The 18,087-nt window shown below is 45.3% G+C and overlaps 1 protein-coding gene across 2 annotated transcripts; it reads right to left on the bottom strand.

The window, feature by feature from the left end:
* Positions 1-1,074: 1,074 nt before the first annotated feature.
* SRSF11 (serine and arginine rich splicing factor 11) lies at positions 1,075-18,018 on the bottom strand. Of its 2 annotated transcripts, XM_042819256.1 has the most exons (13): positions 17,982-18,018; positions 17,701-17,838; positions 13,132-13,265; positions 9,099-9,208; positions 8,166-8,258; positions 6,912-6,961; positions 6,207-6,334; positions 5,443-5,524; positions 4,306-4,437; positions 3,720-3,809; positions 3,287-3,382; positions 2,568-2,706; positions 1,075-2,458 (listed from the first exon to the last, which is right to left on the bottom strand). In XM_042819256.1, the coding sequence occupies exons 2-13, from the start codon at positions 17,826-17,828 to the stop codon at positions 2,264-2,266; spliced, it is 1,377 nt and encodes a 458-aa protein (XP_042675190.1). In that variant the 5' UTR covers positions 17,829-17,838; positions 17,982-18,018; the 3' UTR covers positions 1,075-2,263. The 2 variants fall into 2 exon arrangements, with proteins under 2 accessions (XP_042675190.1, XP_042675189.1); XM_042819255.1 differs by lacking the exon at positions 17,982-18,018 and having other exon boundaries at positions 1,075-2,461; positions 17,701-17,866.
* Positions 18,019-18,087: the final 69 nt, after the last annotated feature.

Below are 18,087 nucleotides of genomic sequence, written 5' to 3'. Positions count from 1 at the left end.
CAGCATTGGACTCTGAGAGGGGAGCACTGCCCCAAGCTGCCCCTGCAGCACATGTGGCATCCCATCTCAGCCCCGTGCCACTCAAAGCCAGGCAGCCGCCCCACTTCCATGGGAGGCAGTGAAACATCTCAGCCTCAGCAAACAGCCCTGGGTTCTCCAGCTGGTGCCGTGGGGCTCAGGCAGCCTGAGGATACAGCACAGAGGAGACACTTTGCTATAGGCTGAGCTGCAAGCCGTAAGACCGTTAAACGCAAGCCGGTGCTGCACTTCCCACCTTCAGCTCAGTGCCCTGTGAAGGATCTGGCTCGTTAATGCACGGCACGTTAATGACTTCCACAACACCAACGGCTAAGGATCAAGGAGGTTTACTTTATTACTATAAATTGTTTCATGTTCTTAGACTTCACATATAAATATCCTGATGACAACTAAAAAGGCACATCTATGAAGACATCATGCACCTCATCTGTGTCCGTATTTTATTACAAGAACTATCATGTTCTCTGCAGAAATAAAAGGCTAGAACTGGTTTTATGACATATACCTCTCTGTATTGACAAAATACTCAAAACAGTTGGTAAAAATTTACATTTCTACAAATTCTAAAAAATGACACTGCATCTGTAAATGGCAAATTCACTTCTCCTATGGCCAAAGGACAGATTAAAAAGCAGGCGGTCAGAGCCAGGGGATTCAAGAAGTTCAAGTGCCACTCACAGCTTCCTTCCCAGACTTACTGTATGCACACAAAGCACTCGCTGCTTCCTGCTGCTGCGCCTTCCGTTCGCATCCTAAAGATAAAAGATCAATGGAAATACAAAAGGATTTACAAAGCCACGTTTCTTTTAAAAAGCATTTGCCCCTTCCTACCATTCAGGCCTGTTCCCTCCGCTCCCAGCCACTCAGAGCTCCCTGTGGCAGAGCAGCTTTGTCACTGCTCACAGCTCTTACCAGAAGAAAGGGGGAGCTCTGACGGACTTTTTGCAGTAGGTGAGTGAAGAAAACAACGAGGTCAAGTCTCACACACTCAGCAGTGTAAATAAATACCAGTACAGTTTTATAGGAACAGGAGTATAAGTTTAAGGGTTTTATTATCAAAGTTCTGTAAAACAATTTCAGAAACTGTACATCAACATGGCACAGACTGTAGCCTACTTTTGTCTTTTTACCTGCACAAAAGTAAAAGCTGTTGAACTTCTGTAACTAAGAAAACTGCTTGCCTAACTACCTTGCATATAACGTGGAATCACTGTGTGCATAAGATTACTACTGCAGTGACAGCAACACAAATCAGTTTATACAACTTGAGATCAAGTAGAAAGTACATTATCAAGTAGACTTGCTTTTAAAAGCATACAAAGGTCAATTTTAAAATGCACTACCTTGTACCCACGGGTTCAGCTCACGAGCAGATAGAACAACCTGATTGGGAGAACTGCAATTACTACTGACTTGTAATCACCGGGCACTGATCAAGCAGGGATTCTCACTTCCCACAGCTGAAGCACAGAAGCTCAGAACCATTTACAGCTCGTCACTTCTTGCTGCTTGGGGTGGATGGGAACCAAGGGGTGAAAGACTGGAACCCACAGGTGGAAGTCAGCCCTCCAAAGGTCAGTGCATTTTAACTTTGTCAAAGCCAGAACAAAACCCAGGGGGAAAAAACAAGGAAACAAAAACCAAAGACAAAACAAAAACCCCAAAAACAGAAGCCCAGCCACGTGGCTTAGAACAAAACAAACCCTACCTATGTCAGAATGCTTCTTTCCAGATGAACTGTCAATTTTTTTTTCTGTGTAGTCACACTTAAGACCCTTAAGGAGATCCACTGTATGTTGTAGGATTTTAGAACATTTAGGATGTTTCTGCCACAATCAACATGCAGTCAGTGCATTCCCTAAACTGCTCTATTACTGCAATGAATCAAAGTCTAGAAACACTATCATAAGTGAGCTGATTTACTACAGGAGATCATACAACAAACAGTCCATGCCTGCTGTAGATGCATGCAGCTTTTTACTTTTGCTTGAAGCATCACCAAGTTAGTAAAAATTGCTTGGCTACGCAATCCCTTTCGGCCATAACAAGGATGGTTACCTTTCTAGAAAGCTTTTGATGTGAGTTAGTATCAGGAGCCTTACAAACCATGTATAGCTTGGAGCTGTATACATCTAGATTTAGGATTAACAAGTACAGCATAAAAGAATCACACAGGAATGACACTGATGCACGTCTGCAGCCGTGTTCACTGCAAAGGCAAAATTCAGTCACTCATATCCATGTCCTCCTCGTGGTGATCATCTCCATTTACTTTGGACTCCCTTGCTGATTCGCCGCTTCCTTTCTCAGCCGCAGACTCCTTTACTTTCGGAGAAGAGGAATCTGCCATTTTCTTTTCTTCCTTTTTCTCCTTCTCGCTGTCATATCCCTGTTCCTCTTCATCATAATCCCTTGTGACCTGCTTTGCCGAGATAAGAAGACAAATTAAAACTTGCTTTCACAGCCCCTGAAGCACAAGGGCAGCTCTGCAGCAAAGGTGGGGAAGATAAACAGGTCCTTAAACATACTTTCACATCCTTATCGCTCTCAGATTTCCGTTCCCGGTCCTTCTCTTTGTCTTTGCTTTTTTTTTTCTTGCTGGTTGACCGTTCCCTCTCGTCTCTACTTCTCTCTTTGTCTTTATCCTTCTTTTTTTCCTTTTTATGCCTACAGTGATAAAATACGGAATGAAAACCACAATCACACCATTGCATGGACAGAACCCAAATTACGCCCAGACCGTCACCCGCAGTCCCTAAAAAATCCAAAGGCAGAAAGAACTACGGGCAACGTGGTGCCACCTGCTTTCAGAAAATAACCAAACACCCCCATTCCTCAGCTCTGATCAAACACAGCCACCACAGAGCGATAGCTGCACTTCTGCTTACAAAGCCAAACTCAGTGCTTTACTAAGGAACCGCCTGCTGGAGGGGAGACGATCAGATGTGCACCAGGAGTCAGCTGAGCAGCAGTGCACAGAGCCAAAGGTGCCGGCTGCCTGCTGCTCCTCCGCCCTGAACAGCCCTGGTGTGGAGCTCCTGGGTGCTGCTGTACAGAAACTCCATTCCTGAAGCTCATTAAGTTATGCTAAAGGAGGCAGCAGATCCACTCCTCCCAGGGAGGCAGCTCACAGGAAGAAGAGACAAGCCGTGTTGGTGCCACCTCCAGACCAACCCCACGGCGCTGTGCTTCAGTTCACGTTAGCAGTTTTGCCCTGGATGCATTTTTCAGCCAAGAGCTCACTGACCTTCTGGGAGATGGGGACCTTGACATTTTCCTTTTAGGTGACCTGGGCTTTTTAGGTGACCGTGTTCCACTCCTGCTTCTTCTACGCCGTCTTTCTCTGCAGGAAAGAATCATTAAAGCCTTTTTTTTTTTTTTTTTAAGCTCTGAATACATCCGTGGCTCCAGAATGAGCTCTAAAGGTAGTAAATATACAATGTAAGTGGAAGCTGGTACCTACTGCCAGCAGTACTGCAAAGCCCACGCAGCTGCTATCAGCAGAGTGAGCCACTTGCTATTACACCACCACCTTAACGAAGAAACCGCTGCCCCATGTATCCCACCCCCGACATCTCCACAGCAATCACCACCCTACTAATTACAAGACTTATTTCCACTGATGTGGACCAGGTATGCTGGAAATACAGAACCATCAGGTTTCCCACAAGTCTCCATACCTGCTTGTGCTTCTGGATCTCCTCGTTGTGCTGTAGCTTTTGGGGGGAGTCTTAGAACGTTTCTTTTCTTTCTCTTCTTTCTTTTTATCCCTGTCAGTAAAACAGACATTTATGTTAAGTCCTTTGCAGGCTATTCAAGCAGCATTTGCTACTTCTGCTATACAGAAAAATGAATGAAGACACGACAGTTTCATTGCATAGCATATATTTTATCTTTTTTTTTTCTAGTCACATCGATTTTAATAGGCAAGAAACCCAAAAGACAATTTCCTGTTAAGAAATATAAGAACAGTTTTGTTATGAAAACTACTGTGTGCAAACAGCACAAGATCTGTAAGCCTGGATGCCCACATTCCCTGTTTCCCAGAGGCAGCCCATGCAGAACCACAGCTAAGCCCAGTGCCTGGCAGCTCTGTGGAAAAGCACGGCCTGCACAGTTCACACAGCTGGCTGCACACACGCAGGGCAAGCTCTACAAGGACATAACAAGAGACTGCTGTTACTATACAGCCACAGGTTCCTCTTTTAAATTAAACACCTGAATTTTACAACTCAATCACTAGCAAATAGACTACTGAAGGATTACCTGGTTTTGGATGTGCTCCTGGATCTTCTACTTCTCTCTCTGGAATGAGATCTCCTTCGCCTTGGACTTTTAGATCGCCTCCTGCTTCTTGATTTTGAATGGGACCTTCTCCTTGATCTGCTTCTTGACCGTCTACCAAAAGTACATTGCAGTGAGAGTTGAATACATGAAATGCTGATCAGATTCATGCTAACTGCATTGCAGTGGAGGAAACAGAAAAAAAGAGTACAGAAAACCAAGCAACCAAACGAGTGGATTTTCAGCCAGCTCTCCTAACGCCCTGCTTGCAGGAAAATAGCAGACCTACTGGAGAGGAAAAGTGGCAAGGACTATTGAGGTGTGAAGAAATGTTTAGAACACCAAACCCAAATACTGACCTGATGGGCAAACAGCAAAGAAGTGCAAAGAGCAGGACAGTTATAACAGCTTCACAAAGGCTGCTGGCACACGCTGTCTGACTGGGAGTTGACAAGCTGACATTACAAATAAGCCAACAGTACTTCTGCTTAGGCAGGTCAGCATTAACATCCTAGTCAGGATATGTGAGCAGATCAAACAGAATGTGCTGCACATACAAGAAACAAGCAGCCCACAGATTCTGAGCACGAATACCGGTGCTCACACAAGTCTCCCAGTGCTTGGTTTTAAGACAAGCTGTCATTTCCACATGAGCATGTTGGAAAGACATTGAAAAAAGAGGAGAGGTTTAAGGAAACGTTGTAAAACTGACTGCCTGCAACAACTGAAATCATTGACAGCAGAAAGAGCCGTGCAAAATCAAGGCTTGTGCTAAGCTGCTGCTTTTCTGAAATAAGTAGCCTGGTTTTTTAAACCAGCCCAAACTCACATAGGCAAGGAAGCCACATCAGCAGACGTGCTGCTCAGCTGCTCCTGAAGTTCTTGCTGCTGTAGTTTAAAGGATTTTTGAAGGCATTTTTGCAAGCATTGCTCTCCAACCCTTCCTACAGAAACAGGAGCAGGCCTTCATCCCACACTGCTGTTCAGGCAAACCACACTCACAGCTTTCCTCACAACTCTTCCATGCCTCCAAGTGTCAGCTCCAAAGAAGTGATGTTGAACACATCATTCCAGCAGTGCTGTTTTTGTTTTGCTTTTAGAAGCACATCCAGTAACTACCTGTGTCTGGATGAAGAAGGTGTCCTCCTCCTCCTCGAGCGCGATCTTGACCTTGAATGCCTTCTTTTTTCATCTTTTTTGTCTGGAGTTAAAAAGAAAAAGTTTCTTTTTTTAGTATTATTTTAGTACCCAAGAACATTTTATAAAGAAAACCAAGTTGGACTTCACACTGTAGATGTAAGTACAACAAAGAAGTTGAACTGTAGCTCTCCTTTTTCTCAGAAGAACAGATGACAAAGACATGCATGAAATAAAAATCCACAAATTCAGGTGCAAAACTGAAGTCAAAATCCAGGAAATTTTTAATTTAAGCCACTTAGAGAATAACAGCTGGAAGGCAATGAGGAGCTCTGTTAAAATCCCTTCTGCTAGTTTATGAGGGCTAAGGAACCTCTCAGATTGCTTTCAATTTGATCCAAGTTACTTCTCATTCTTACTGGACACATCTGTGAACAAACTGCTGCAACAATGCTACACCTCATCACTGCAGAACTGAATCACACACACACAAAAAAGGAAAAGAAAGCATTGTCCACAGATCAGGAATTAAAAGAAAGGAAATCACTGCCAAGAGCAAATATAATCTGAGGTTAAGTCTCCCTGCATCTCCAGGACAGCTGCAGCACAGTGTGCAGCAATGAATGTGTTCACACCAGTGAATCAGAAATTCAGCCACCACAGAAGATAAAGGCATGAAACCAGTAGTGAACAGACATTATGTCCAACCACCTCCACGAATGAAGGATGCTACGATGGAAAATCACCTGGCTCTATAGCAGCAGAAATTAACGACTGTGCTTCTCGTACTCTTTTCATAGCTTCTTCTATTTCTTTACTGGAGGTATCTGATTTCAGACTTGGTGAAACAAGACCTGCAGCTACATGGTTCAACCTGGAGAACAAAAGTAGCAATTCAGGCATTCAGTATATTAATATATCCAAAACACACAAGCCCACACTGCCAGTTTGCAGCCTACCATTCAGGTAACAGAGAAATAAGCCTGTGATGATACAAAACAGCAGCAAACATGGCTCTCAGTAAGCCATCAATAATAATAAATAACAACTGTTATGCAGTCATTTACAGTTGCTGCTCATCTTGGCTCGTTCTCAGCCATATTGCTCTCCAGGGCTCTGTCTGCAAGCTGCACCATTACATCACAGGCACAAGAGCGACCAAAATTGCATGCAGGAAACTTTTTGTCTCTAGCAAAATGAAATGGCAGAGACTGACTGGGTATTTTATATCTACAATAATTATTATTTAATTGACCCAAGGCAGAATAATCATAGTTTCCTGTCCTCTTCTCCCCACCAGAGCAGACAGAATCAGCAATGACCTCACAGCACGAGGTTTCTCCAACCTTAATTAGATCCAGTAGCACAGAGGTGGGGCTCTGAATCACAGGCATCATCCCAAAAGAAAGCGTTTCCCACAAGTACAACTGCTTGTAAGTAACAAAACTTACTTTGGATCCACTGTGCTCATCAGTTTGAGGAGTTGATCTGCTGCAAGAGACTGTGGGGGGGAACAAGTTAAAATCACGTTGGAAGAAGCACGTGCTGAAGATGCCAGTGTTCCACCAGCAGTGACTAAAGCAGCCTCTGCAAGCGAGCAGCCCCCCAACAAGTTACAGACAGAAAGATGCACCGCTCTGTTTCAGAGCCTGGGGGGGATGAGCGGCTGCCTGCTGCATTTTGAGGACGCTTTTTGCTCCCCAAAGAGCCAAGCAGCCTTTCCCAGACAGAATCAAAGCACTTCCAGATGAAAATGAACACACTTATTCTATGTACAGGTTAGCTCACTGTTACTTCAAGAACACAGACTTAATTAGACACATGCCCAGCAGAAGCTCTCGGTGTCAACTTAAAAAACAAGCAGTTCCTCCACTCCAAGAATGGCATTAAGTTCTGCAGCTCTTCAGTAAATGCAGGCATTACCACCTCTGCCACTTCCTGAACCAACAGTACATTAACAAAGCAAAGCCTTTTGTTTCCAGCAACCTCAACACAGAGAGGCAGCCACTGCAGAACCCAGTCTTGCAGTCCAACTGGCTTACTGGACAAAGGAAATAATCATTCCAAATGTATATTTTTCTAAAAAGCATTTTAAAATGCTTATTTTTTCCTTCTTTCTTTTCCATGTTGGCATTATTTGCTTTTGTTGGCACACGAGGCTTGCATAAATAGAATGCTAGATGAGGAATTTCCTCAGCACTGCAATTAATAAATGCTTCTTTCATCTGTAGGTTATGCTCTCCATGCAGTGCCTGGTTCTCACACCTCAGACATTAACTCAGTGTTCTACTCACTGTTTTCTTAGTACTCAAAATCTTTTTTCTTTTCCCCAGTTACAAAGCCACAATCTAACCAAGTCTTGGTGTTTCCTACCAGTACAGAATGAAGGAGCCAACCACCATTTTTTACTGCTGATCTGTCACAAGACAGACTCACAGGATGGTAACGATGCATTCGAAGCATTCCACTGTTCATCTCAAACTATTCATAGGTTCTTGTAGCACTGAATGTAAAAGTACTGCAGATACCATTTCTTCTAAAGGGGAAAAATCAATCATGGGATTTTCAGACAGTGGCTGCTGAACTGATGTAACTGAAAATTGCTTTTCATTGGAGAAGAGGGCAGCAAAAAAAAAAAACCAAATTCCAGATCTTGAGCTTGTTATTTAATACAGTGGTGACACCTAAGAGAACGTGTGACACACCTGAGAGTTTAAGTTTGCTCCAGGAAGCCCGAGAGCAGCAAGGGCAGGATCGAGAGCAGGAGCTCCGAGAGCAGCTAAAGGAACAGCACCAATCTGTAACAAAGGCAGCAATTAGAGCAAGGTTCAACTGATACAAACCCTTAAAAGTCTCCACACGATCCATAAATATCCTAACGTGAAGCTGTCAGGGGTTACCAGGAAAATTCACTTGAAGTTTCTGAGCCAGTGACCTCATTCTTCCGTAACTTTGCCCAGGATTCAAAGCCCAGCTCTGAGCTCCTGAACAACTCAGTGCGAGTTCATCTTTCACAGTCACAAATGAGAGAAGTCACACGCAGGAGCGCAAAAAGCACAAGCTGAAGAAGATCTGAAAAACGCAGAGCTAATGAAGCCTTCTACTCTTACAGATCTGCCTCCTGCACTTTGGTTCTGTGCTCTAATAAGATGTGTTGGACTTTTTATTCTGTAATATACATATATTTTTTTACTGTTCATCTTCCACATGATTTCTGTGTATTTAAAGAGCAAACGCACGCTGTGACTTTCTCCTCCCTCAGCTGAATGTTACTGGAAGTTATTTCTCCACAGCACAACGCTCTCTTGAAATGCAGGAATTTCAGCTCCACCCGTAAGGTCTCTGCTCCTCTCAGGTCTGTCAGTAAGCGAACAGTGGAGAGAAAAGAGAGCTGAGGTGCAGATGAGCCGTGAGACTCGTGCAGGGCACACAGGGAAGGGAAGCACTCCTAACAGCTCATCAACATGCTGACAGAAACCGCATCGGAGCGCTGCAACAACGCCCTCCATAAAGGAGCCCAAGCTCAGCACTGGCATCGGCACGCCAGTGGCTTTGACTGGAAACCAACCAACAACTGGCAAGAAGCAAGCGAGCGGCCAGCAATGCGTTCCCTTCATCTGACCAACCAGAAAACCTACCTGAGAAAGTGGGTTGGGAGTAGGCAGGAGTCCACCTCCAGGCAGCAGACCTGCCACAGCATTGGCTGGTGCCAAGAGAGACAAAGCCTTAGTCTCATCAGGAATGACTCCTGCAGAGAAATAGCCGGGCATTAGAATGCATCCTTTTTCTAAAGCAGAAAATACACAAATACACCCAAGAAAATGTCTCCCTGATACACCACCTGAGTTTGTTGAAAGTACTTATGTTTGCTAAAATACAAAGCTTGATGGCTATTAATATTTATCATTAATTTTTTTTTTTTTGTCAGAATGAAACTTCAATGCGTGAAAATCTGACTGTTCCTTTTTCTCTACAAATGGTTAAGTATCTAGAGCAAAAAAAAAATAGCACAATACACACTACTTTTTTGTTAACACTGCCAAGATTTCATCACCTGTACTCGATTTTTAAGTCATGAACCAAACGTAAGCAAGCACAGTCGGTTCTCCAGGGGTGTGCTCTCAACTTTCAAAAGCTGTTTTATGAACAACGACTCGTGTCGGCTGCTTCACTACAAAGCACACAGAAAAATCAAGATACACAAGACAAAAAAAGTTTGATTTAGGGGTTAATAATATGGTACAGTTCACTATGTTTTCTTTTACACCTACCACATCAAATTTGTAAAACTTAAAGAGAAGGTACGGCAATATCTTTTGCTGAATCAAGCGTAGGGCTTTTGCTGACTTGTCAAATAAAAAGGACAGGCTCTGCAGATCTTCCCATACGGGCTGTGTGTGAGTGTCTGCGGGTGCATACGTACAGTACGTCGTGGCACATTCCTTACCTGTGCAGTAAAATGCTTATGTTCCAATATGTGCCATGCTTATTGTACCAACAATGCTGCTACGGAAGAAACTTCTGGCCCCAAATCTTGCAGCCAACTAAGACAAGCGTCTTACTGCACTGCCTGCTCTGCACGGATAATTTGAAGGCTCCTACCACGAAACAAGTACTTATGCAGGTGCTTTACATTCTATCCAACAGCAAAAGCCCTATACAGATGGATTAATTTGTTAATGTGCCCAAGCCCCCAAAATGAGAGTTCAATAAAACAATTTTACTAAATATTTGCAAATACCAGTAGTGTTTCTGTAATACATATTAAGAAACTGCATCTCATCATAAAACATACAATATGTACAGGGCACTTAAGAGAAACTGGATAAGCTGCAGAAGAAAACTGTTGGGTGGTATTTTCAGCAGGGCCTGGTATATAGTTCAGGCTGAACCAGGGAAAAGAACTGTAAAACACAACAACAAAAAAGAAAAACCACTGTTAAATAAAGGTAATGGTTCCTCCCACCTATACTGAGAAGTGCCGATAATACAAACAAATGTACAACACACAGCACTGTTATCTGGCTCGTGTCATTGAGCTGCCATCAATTTAGATACCAAAAGTTATGGAGGGAGAGGAGGGGAAAAAGGTCACTTAGATAAAGGGCATTAAGGCATAAATATATTAACATACCTACAGAGAGATTATGGGGTAATTTCGCATGCAAAATTATGTCTCAGAGGATATTTATCAATTACAGCTAAACATTTCAAATTAGTGCAGCTACAACATTTCCGGCAGCTAGACACAAATCCTCACTCATCTCCAGACACCTCAGAGAAGATCTGCATTCATTAAAAAAAAATCATGCATCTGATCCTCTACTCGTTTTTTAAAAAAGTATTTAGAAATAAATAAACTACAATTTTAAAAAAGCAATGAGGCCCCTCACCAGTTAATTTTCATGCTTCAAGAGCTTTTTTTACTGCTGCTTTGTTAGAACCATGAAATACTGTATGAATATGTAGAAATGAAAGAAAAAGAAACAGACAAAAGAAACAAACATTAACCAAAGAACCTAGATACCCCCCCAGCCATCTTTAATCTTAGAGTTCCTTCCAAATCTAGGAATATCACAGTGAAAATTACAATGAAGACTAAACCTTACCGTAGACTTTGTGTATAGCTCTACAACACAAAGCAACAGCCAACACCAAAATGTCTGTGTGTGCTAAAACTGGAGTGCGCTTGTGATGTATGGGATAATTATTGCACTAGACAGATAATAAACATTCACTTTAGCGACAGGCAATATTAAAACAGAATTATCACAGCAGAAAATAGGAGGCGTGAGGGCCCGGTTCAGCACAGCAGTTGAGCATCTGCCTGACTTTCAGCACATGAGCAATTTCACCGTGCTCTGAAGGATCTCGCTCTTAAGTAACGCGTTGAACTGGGAGCCGGCAGCACGCAGCCAGAGGTGCAGCCTTGCTCCCATGCAGGGACAGAAGCCCATGGTTACCAAACGAGGGCAGAGCCTTACTGGCTGAGCACGCGGCTGCGATGTGCCACATCCTCGTGACAGAACTGCTCGCACTCCGAATCTCTGCAGTACCATAAGGAACAGCCCATGAGGAACTCTGTGACTTAAAGAGGCCCGTTAAAATGCAACTTTAAACAAGACTGAAACTACTGGGCAGAGTTTTTGACAGCTTTATCCAGGTGCAGCACAATGGACGAGTCAGACTGACAAAGGTATCGTTTTTATCCTTGCTGGAAAAGCTGAACGCTGACATCTGCCAGCACGGGCCTTGCAGAACGTTTTGGTACCGACTGATGGACTGTTACTAGGTCATGCTTTCATACAAAGAGGAGAACGAGATGCCTCTCCACTACACTGTAATACCTGGAGCAGGGAAAGCAGAAGCAGTAACTCCACAGCAATTTCTGAATGTGCTCTGTACTCCCCAAAGCAGCATGTCTCAACCAAAGGTCACGCTGCAGATTCCTACGTTCCAGAAATTGAGTTTCCATCTCTCTTACATTGCAGGAATACAAAGACAAGACGGTTCCCCGGGCCTCCAAAGACATCCTCATAGCATTACAGTGTCTTGACAAAAGGTCTGAACACAGACCGTACACCACATTTATTACTGTAGCATGACTTAATCTGCAGAGGTGGTATTTAATTCAAGCCATTTGGGAAAACCCATTATTTCAGAAGTAAATCAGTACAAGAAAACAGTACAATGGAAATCAATTACTTCTAAAGCAAGTCTAGAAGAGTTTAATAAGACTTCTGCAAGAAGAGGTGTCTTCTCAGCACAGTTTTTAAGTTCCAAAAACCCTGCTCATTGCCTTTCAAATTACTGTAACACCCTAAAATGTAAAAATAAAAAGAAGAAGAGAAAATGTAGTTAACAAGTGGTTACACCAGGAAAACACTTGGGGACTTGAGTGCTTGCTGGCCTTTAGTTAATGTCTAGAATCCCCTGTAGCTGCAGAGGACCCACTGTTTTTCAGGCATCTGGAAGGGCTTTGCATTTGCCTTCTCCACTACAAAAATCACACACACAAATAACAGAGAGAAGAGTTTATTATTTAGTGAAATTCTATTAAAATATAGCATGGCTGAACAAGAAAACTTGGAATAAAAACTATTACCAGTGCCCATGTGGCACCTCTCGGAAGATCTCACTTTCAAATTCAATCCTGACTACTGAAACCCTTGGTATACTGGAGTTCACAATGAGAGTGAATGAATGGCTTTTCAGGGAAGCTCCCCACCGGGTGCAAGGCAGCACATGTCAAAGAGGTGTTGGCTGCTCTCCCGTGGACTCTCGGGGAGGGAGAAACTTTCTCGTGAAGAGATTCACCCACAGGTGAATAAGGCAAAATCTCCCCTGAGCGTTGACCTGTTTGCAGAACTCCATTGAGGAAAACGTCTCACTGACATCAATAAAGAGCACAATTTGCAAGCAATTCTGCCTAAACTGTTCATATTCTAATCTTAAGACACACAAAACCAGTCAGAGGCAAGCTTCCCGTTTTCATTCAGCACCGCTAAATAAAAGCGGTTTGTAGCCCGGGAGCCAATTGCAATATACCAAGGGTTTGTAAACGTTAATGGCCGTACGTCTGGCATTTTCCTAACGCTCATTTTTGCGAACTACACTGGAACAAAATGTCATCATATGCTGGCTTCATAGACCAGTAAACAATTCACAAACCTTCTGCATACGGAACGACTATCAGCGCTCTGTCGACGAACACCGTGTTCGTCAGGTGCTGGGCCACAACCGCCGAGTCGGGATCGTGGAACTTTACAAAGCACACACGGGATGACACGGGCAAAGGAGAGTCACTGCAAAACAAGGAGAGAAAGCGATGAGATGAAACCAAATCGGTCGTGAGGAGACATCATGCTACCTGCTCTTGCCTGTCACTGAACCGGAAAGTCGGACGGGTTTACAGAAGAAATCACACGGAGTGAAGACGCTCTCTTATGAAATTACAGAAATAATCCCACTGCCTTGTTTGTAACTGAAAATGAATTCCATTGTGCAGGGTATATCTATGGCAGTCACCTACGGGCAAATTAGTTCTCATTACTTATCTGTAAGAAAGGAAGGAGACAAATAAATGACAAATAAATGTCAACGAGGTCTCTGGGGAGCTGAACAGCCGTTTGTGAGGGTGGATGGTGACAGGACAAGGGGGAATGGTTTGAAGTGAGACAGGGGAGGTTTAGGTTGGGTATTAGGAGGAAGTTTTTCCCCCAGAGGGTGGTGAGGCACTGGAACAGGCTGCCCAAGGAGGCTGTGGATGCCCCATCCCTGCAGGCATCCAAGGCCAGGCTGGATGTGGCTCTGGGCAGCCTGGGCTGCTGGTTGGTGACCTGCACACAGCAGGGGGTTGGAACTGATGAGCGTTGTGCTCCTTTGCAACCCAGGCTGTTCTGTGATTCTATGAAATACTTTACTCAAGGAAAACAGAGCTATCTTACATATATACTGCAGAAGCCCTCAGAAATGGGAGCTGTGTACTCTCTGCTTTAGCACCCAGATTAGATTTTTGAAGTAAACTATAAAGAAGGCAGTGATTAAAATACAATTATTTTACTTCTTAACACTGTTTCATGAATACTTCTAGCCCAAACTTCACTGTGCTTCTCCTTGTTGCCAAACACACACACAGAACCCACCCATCTCCCTTCAGAGGGAGGCACACTGCTCAGAACATGCCTGTTATTCAACAGTAACAGAACAAACAGGACTGTCACGTAGGCAGTGCTATAGATGAAATCACACAAAAGGGCAAAGAGCTCCTGGACAGCCAACCTGTAACCATAAGCCTCTTGGCAAGACGGGCCCTGCCTACTGCACAGCTCAGAGTGAGCACCTCAACAGGGCTGTGCAAAAATCCCAGGTATGGAAAATCCAAAAGAGAACGTGGAAAATTTGAGTCCATTTAAAGACTAGGAAGATCTCCTTCTTACAAGAGTAAGAAAGCATGGCAGGCTGTGCAAGCCCCGGGGGAAAACAACAACAACAGAAAGAATGAAGGCAAAATCAACTCAGTAAAGTTCCAAAATAGATTTCCAAAAGTCCACACTATATTAAAACTGCAAATTTTCCTTTAGTCACTGATTCAAATTACATGACAGGAAAAGAAAATGTTATGCAGACAGAACTGCACAGCAGGTGAGGTAAGAGCTGCCTACAGAAGATTCACAGCAGGCACAGGAAGCAGCATCAAGTCCCTAATGCTGTGCTTCCCAACCAGGGCCAGGCTGCTCCCAGCTCTCAGGCAGCAACCAGCAGAGGAGCCAGCTCTCAAGAACACTCCCCGAGTCTTCATCACACTGACCTGCCTTTGCCAACCAGCACCCAGAGACAATTAACAGGACTGTTTTGAAAATGCATCCCACTGCCAGACTGTTCTATCTGGAAAACTGACCAAGTCCTTCATCACTTAAAATAGGGATTATCACAATTCAGGAGAAAGAAGAGTGATATGAAGTACAAAATGACACCTTTTTCCTTCCATCAGTGCCAATGCCAACAACTAGCTAACCTTCACCACCACCAAGCAAAGGAGTCACAGAATCACAGAATTGTAGGGGTTGGAAGGGAACTCCAGAGATCATCGAGTCCAACCCCCCTGCTGAGACACACAATGATTTCCTGTGTCTCAACAACGTATCAGTTCTGACCCACATCAGGACAGCTGGGCATTCCAGCCCTCACCTCCTAAACCCCCACATACCTCCTTCCAAGTTTCCCCACATCACAGTCTGCATTTCAAATACATCGTATTTCTGAAGGCATATTCCTGCTGCTTACACCAACACTGCTGCTGCTCTAACATCCAGGCTGCAATGAATAGTGGGCAAGTAGGAGATGTCTTTCAGCATCACCATATTCATAGTAGGGTGGGAAGAACCAGAGCAGGAACACCCACCCATGCTCACTTTGCCACAGGAGTTGTCATTCTTTTCCCAGCACAGCAACTATGCAGCACTGAGAACCAAGCAAAGCTGCTCTTCTGAGGAGAGTTGTTGCCTTACTGTCACTTGCAATTATTACAGAGAAGGCAAAAGATTTTGCCAATTACCACCACATCCAAATTACGAAGTCAAAATATACACTCCTAATTTTATCATTCTTTCACTCTGTAGATTAGATTTTCCAGCAAATACGTTTTCCTCCTGATAAATTTCTCTGTTCGCTGCACTGGATCACTCATCCACCAACAGGACCAGAATCCACACTGATTTCTGCATCCACATTTCAGAGCAGAAACGTACGTTCTGATAGAAGGACAGCCTCCACATGGTAAACAAGACATGCTGAGATCATCTTCTAAACATGTGTGCAGAAATGTTTTTAAAACATTCCTACGTGGATGCATACAATATAATTCAATTTTCTATATTATATATCCCGTACGATTTTGTTACACATGGTACACATGTACACATGTACATTTTGTAAGCTCTGCCAGAAGCCCATTCCCTCCACTTCTGCCCATCTCAGAGTCAGGACCTCAAGTTTATAGGAGCAGGAACAGCAGAGCCTCCAGCACAGAGGAAAGAACCCACAGTGTGGGCAAATACTCCTCTCCCCTGGGCTTCCAACGAAACCAGACACCCCAAGCACCCCTCCCACCATCCATCACCCAGTGTGGCCACACCTCCCGGCACAGCGCGGCGCACGGCGGCACCTCCACACCGACAGAGGCACAAAGGGAGCAACAGGAAAAATCCTCACCACCGCCAAGTTAAAAATGCAATCCCAGCCTGAAAAAAAGCCTTTTCCAACTTCAACTGCACAACCTTACCTCATTTAAACAGCGTACAGAGTTTTTAAGTAAAGCCAGTTTTCCATTAAGATACAACACAGTTCACTCCAACAGCTATTCAGTATCTTCTGCATCTCCTGTGCCAGACCCATTTTGTTACACTACATTTCCTGTTCTCTATTGACCTCCTCAGTGGTTTTTCTACAGTAACAACTTCCTCACAAAGGGCTAAGATCTTCACAGCAACCCTAAGGGATGATGCTGCATTATCCTCTTTCATTTAGAGATCTGAAACACAAAAGAAATATAGGCCAAACGTTCTCAGTGACCTTTAATGCTTTGAGACATCTGGAATCTCAGGTTATTCACACCACTTTGCCTCCTCCTCCGCCAGCACAGAGCCCTCCCTGACACAGCTGTGAGAGCCACAATACCAGTGCCACAACAAAGGAGGCAGAAGTGAGCTGGGAAGAGCAGGAGCTCAGCGTGCAGAAACAGCCTTACACTAGGATGTGCCAAAAGGATGCCTTGAAGATACTAGCTATCTCCCAGCATCCAACGCATCCAACAGACAAGAGGATACAATTCAAAGCTCTCCAAAGCCACCTTATCCCTCCTGTAACCCAGTCCTCGGATATATGCATGACAGACTTCAACGCAATCCAGGGCAGATCCACCAGCTGCACTGAGCAAGGTCCTACGGGGCCAGCAATTCACACGTTTGTGCAACAGAGCCAAGTCAAGCACAGCTGGCTGCCTCAGCTACGGTAACAAAGTTGCTGGGCTGAGCTTTGTTCCCTTCTGAAACAGCAGAAGTGATTCTTTAACATACGAAGTTAATATGTAGCTAAACCAGCACAAAGCTTCGGGAACAGACTTTACCAACAATAACCTCTCCTGAAAAACCAGCCAACACCTGGAAATGCCAAGCAGCACACTCAGTGATCGCATCTGTTTAAAGGCAGTTGGCTGTGCTGAGCACCACGGGCTCTGCCATCACACACAGCTACCCGGCTGCTAACAAAGCAGCGCTCGCACCCGCCGCTGCCTCTGCTTCAGTCACACACTGCCCTTCCTTCCACGTTCTCTTCTCCAGCACCGACTTTCCAGCAGCCAACCCAACCCGCACAGCACCCACAGTCTGCACAGCAGGACATGTAGACCTGCTTGCGGGGATCGAAGACCAAACGACGGAAAACGAGGCCGCCCCGCAGCAGGCTGTCCCACTACGGTTAAACACAGCACCGGCCGCCGGTTTTGCACGGAACTTTTAGCAAGGATCGAGTGGAAAACACTCGTTTTAAGGCTCGCCCTCATCTCCGAAACTCAGCCCCAAAACGAGGGGAGCCCGCAGAACCGCGGCCCGGCAGGCTCCGAGGCCGGCAGCGCTTCCAGGAGGGCGGCGGAGCAGGGCGGGAGCAGCCGCCGGGCCGCGGGCACGGAGGCGGGCGCAGGGAGGGGGGCGGAGGCAGACTGGCCTAAGGCGGCGGACTCACTCCGGGGGGAAGAGGCGCAGCTCCTCGATCTTTCCGAGGAAACCGAAGAGCGTCCGCATCTGCTCGGAGCTGGCGCTGGGGGAGACGTTGGTGACCTGGATCACGTCGGTGCCGCTGCTCGAGGCCATCGCGCCGGAGCTACAAACACACCGCGGGGGGAGAGAAGGGAGAAGAGCGCGTCAAGGCCCGAGCGGCCCCCGGCTGCGCCCTCCGGGCCGGGCGGGCCTCCCGCGGACCGCGGCCTGGCGCAGAAGCTCCGCCGCGCAGCGCGGCCGCCTCACCAGCCTGCCTGGGCCGCAGTATCCCACAATCCCCCGCCGCCGCCCCCGCGCAGGCGCAGCGCGCGAGCCCCGCCGACCCACGCAGCCTCGCGGCGCGGAGCGCCGG

The sequence above is a fragment of the Centrocercus urophasianus genome, unplaced genomic scaffold, assembly GCF_019232065.1.
Source record: "Centrocercus urophasianus isolate 14NV4802_14NV808 unplaced genomic scaffold, USGS_Curo_1.0 seq_18, whole genome shotgun sequence".
In the NCBI taxonomy this organism is placed as follows: Eukaryota; Metazoa; Chordata; class Aves; order Galliformes; family Phasianidae; genus Centrocercus; species Centrocercus urophasianus.
This window is presented reverse-complemented; position numbering and strand designations above follow the sequence as displayed.

Coding starts and splice junctions, on each gene's coding strand:
- SRSF11 (XM_042819255.1), bottom strand. CDS start 17,828: ATGGCCTCGAGCAGCGGCACCGACGTGATCCAGGTCACCAACGTCTCC. Junction 9,209..13,131: donor AGTCGTTCCGTATGCAGAAG/GTTTGTGAATTG, acceptor ATTTCTCTGCAG/GAGTCATTCCTGATGAGACT. Junction 6,962..8,165: donor GAGCAAACTTAAACTCTCAG/GTGTGTCACACG, acceptor TCCCCCCCACAG/TCTCTTGCAGCAGATCAACT.